Here is a 2382-nt window from a genome sequence, read left to right on the forward strand (position 1 = left end):
TTATATCCCATATAAATACCTTTGTGTGTATAGTTTTAAAAACTAATGCCATTTTGATAATATAGTGAAAAACAAAAAATTACTCTCTTCCATAATCTCTCTCTTTTCTCCATCATCTTCTCAAACACCAAAGTTTTCAATTATCGATTCTTCACCATTGGTTCACCCTCCACTCTTGATTGTGTTCCAACATTTGGTATCAGAGCCTAATTCAGATCCAATTTCCGTTGCAATCATGTCCGTTTCCAATGACAAAATCCCTACCAACCTTCTGATTCTTGATTCGAAGAATTATGACAAATGGCACAAACAAATGAAAGTTTTGTTTGGATATCAAGATGTTCTTGATATGATTACCGATGGCATTACTCCTCTTGGTAAAGAGGCTACAGCAGCTCAACAAGCGAAATTCAAGGAAGATAAGAAGAAAGACTACAAGGCCATCTTCTTGATTCATTCTTGCGTCGATAGTGACAACTTTGAAAAAGTTGGCGATTGCGACTCGACGAAGACAGCTTGGGGTATTCTTGAGAAAGCTTATGCTAGTGTGGATAAGGCGAAGGTGGTGAGGTTACAAACTCATAAGCGGCAGTTTGAGTTACTTCAAATGGAAGACAAGGAAACGATTAACGATTACGTGACGTGTGTGACACGCTTGGGGAATCAAATGAAGTCGTGTGGTGAAGTCGTTTCCGAACAGAATTTTGTGTCAAAGGTATTGCCAAAGCGGAACAAAGATGAAATTCAAAGTTCATTGGAAGCTCATGAACAAAGAATGGACGAAAGAGGAAACGATAAAGCCAAAGCGGAAGTTGTTTTGCAAGCCCGTTTCAACGAGAAGAATAAGAAATCGAAAGGGAAATGGCCTTCTAGAGGAAAGAAAAATTTCCAGAATTTTGATGGAAAAGAGTCACAAAATTCAAGGAAAGGTGAAGGCAGTTCCAAAGGTGGTGGTCAAGACAACTACAAGTCGTTCGACAAAAGTACCAAGAAGTGTTACAATTGTCAAAAGCTTGGGCATTTCGCAAGAGAGTGTAGAGCGAAACCAAGGGAGAATTATGCAGATGAGGCTAAGGTTACTAGGCAAGACGTGGATTATGATAACACGGTTCTTGTAATGATCACGAAAGAGAACTACGACATTAAAGAGGTGCTGGACAACAACTGTGACAAGAGGAAGTTGCTGGACAACAACTATTGCAGTGCAGAAAAATCTGCAATAACGCATTCGGAGAAAAGCGCAATGGTAACAGTTCGAGATGGAGCCCAAGGGAGAAATGAGTGGTACTTGGACTCAGGTTGTTCGACACATATGACAAGAAGAAAGGATTGGTTCGTGAAGATCAATCAAGCCACGCGAAGTAGAGTGAAATTCGCAGATGATACGACATTAGCGGCCGACGGTATCGGTGATGTTTTGATCATGAGAAGGGATGGTGGTCATTCCTTGATCAAAGATGTGTTGTACATTCCAGGAATCAAGTGTAATCTCTTGAGTATTGGCCAATTGCTTGAGAGGAATTACATGATTCGGATGGAAAACAAGGTTTTGCGCGTTTTGGACCAAAACGGTGTTTTGATCCTTAAGGCTCCTGTGGCTGCCAATAGGACTTTCAAGATTGAGTTGGAAATCATGGAGCATAGGTGTTTAACTACATCGGCAAGTCGTGATGAATGATTGTGGCACTACCGTCTTGGACACTTGAATTTTCGAGATCTCAACGCATTGCAAAAGTATGAGATGGTGACCGGACTGCCAAGTATCAATATTCCCGCTAAGATATGTGAAGAGTGTATACAAGGGAAGCAACACAAGAATAGTTTCAGCAAGGATGCAGGTCATAGGACTAAACATCAGCTTGAGGTGGTGTATTCCGATGTGTGCGGACCAATGCAAGTCAGTTCGTATGGAGGTAATCGATACTTTGTCACATTTATTGATGATTTTAGTAGGAAGCTATGGATTTATCTCATAAAGAGGAAGGATGAGGTGTTTGAGGTGTTCAAACGGTTTAAATCCATGGTTGAGCGGCAAAGCAATCACAAACTCAAAATTCTCAAAACTGATGGCGGAGGCGAATTTACTTCGAGAGAATTTGGGAAGTATTGTGATGATGAGGGTATAGTGCGTGAGGTTGTACCACCCAATACGCCTCAGCAAAATGGCCTGGCCGAGAGGAAAAATCGGACAATTATGAACATGGTGCGTAGCATGTTGAAAGGGAAGAATTTGCCGAAAGAGCTTTGGGGAGAAACTGTTGCTACAGCCACCTATGTGTTGAATAGGTGTCCTACAAAGAAGCTGGAAAAGGTGACTCCAGAAGAGGTATGGTATGGATTCAAACCGAATTTGAGTCATTTGCGCGTTTTTGGTTCGGTAGC

At 41.4% G+C, this 2382-nt stretch overlaps 1 protein-coding gene across 1 annotated transcript; it reads left to right on the plus strand.

Annotated features, from left to right (window-relative positions):
• The first annotated feature begins 235 nt into the window (after positions 1-235).
• On the plus strand, positions 236-1678 carry LOC140919456 (uncharacterized). Its single transcript, XM_073365476.1, has one exon. It carries the CDS (start codon positions 236-238, stop codon positions 1676-1678), a length of 1443 nt encoding a protein of 480 aa, XP_073221577.1.
• Positions 1679-2382: the final 704 nt, after the last annotated feature.

This window comes from Cicer arietinum, chromosome 2, assembly GCF_000331145.2.
Source record: "Cicer arietinum cultivar CDC Frontier isolate Library 1 chromosome 2, Cicar.CDCFrontier_v2.0, whole genome shotgun sequence".
In the NCBI taxonomy this organism is placed as follows: domain Eukaryota; kingdom Viridiplantae; phylum Streptophyta; class Magnoliopsida; order Fabales; family Fabaceae; genus Cicer; species Cicer arietinum.

Excerpts from the sequence above, each read along its gene's own strand:
- LOC140919456 (XM_073365476.1), top strand. The coding sequence starts at position 236 with ATGTCCGTTTCCAATGACAAAATCCCTACCAACCTTCTGATTCTTGAT.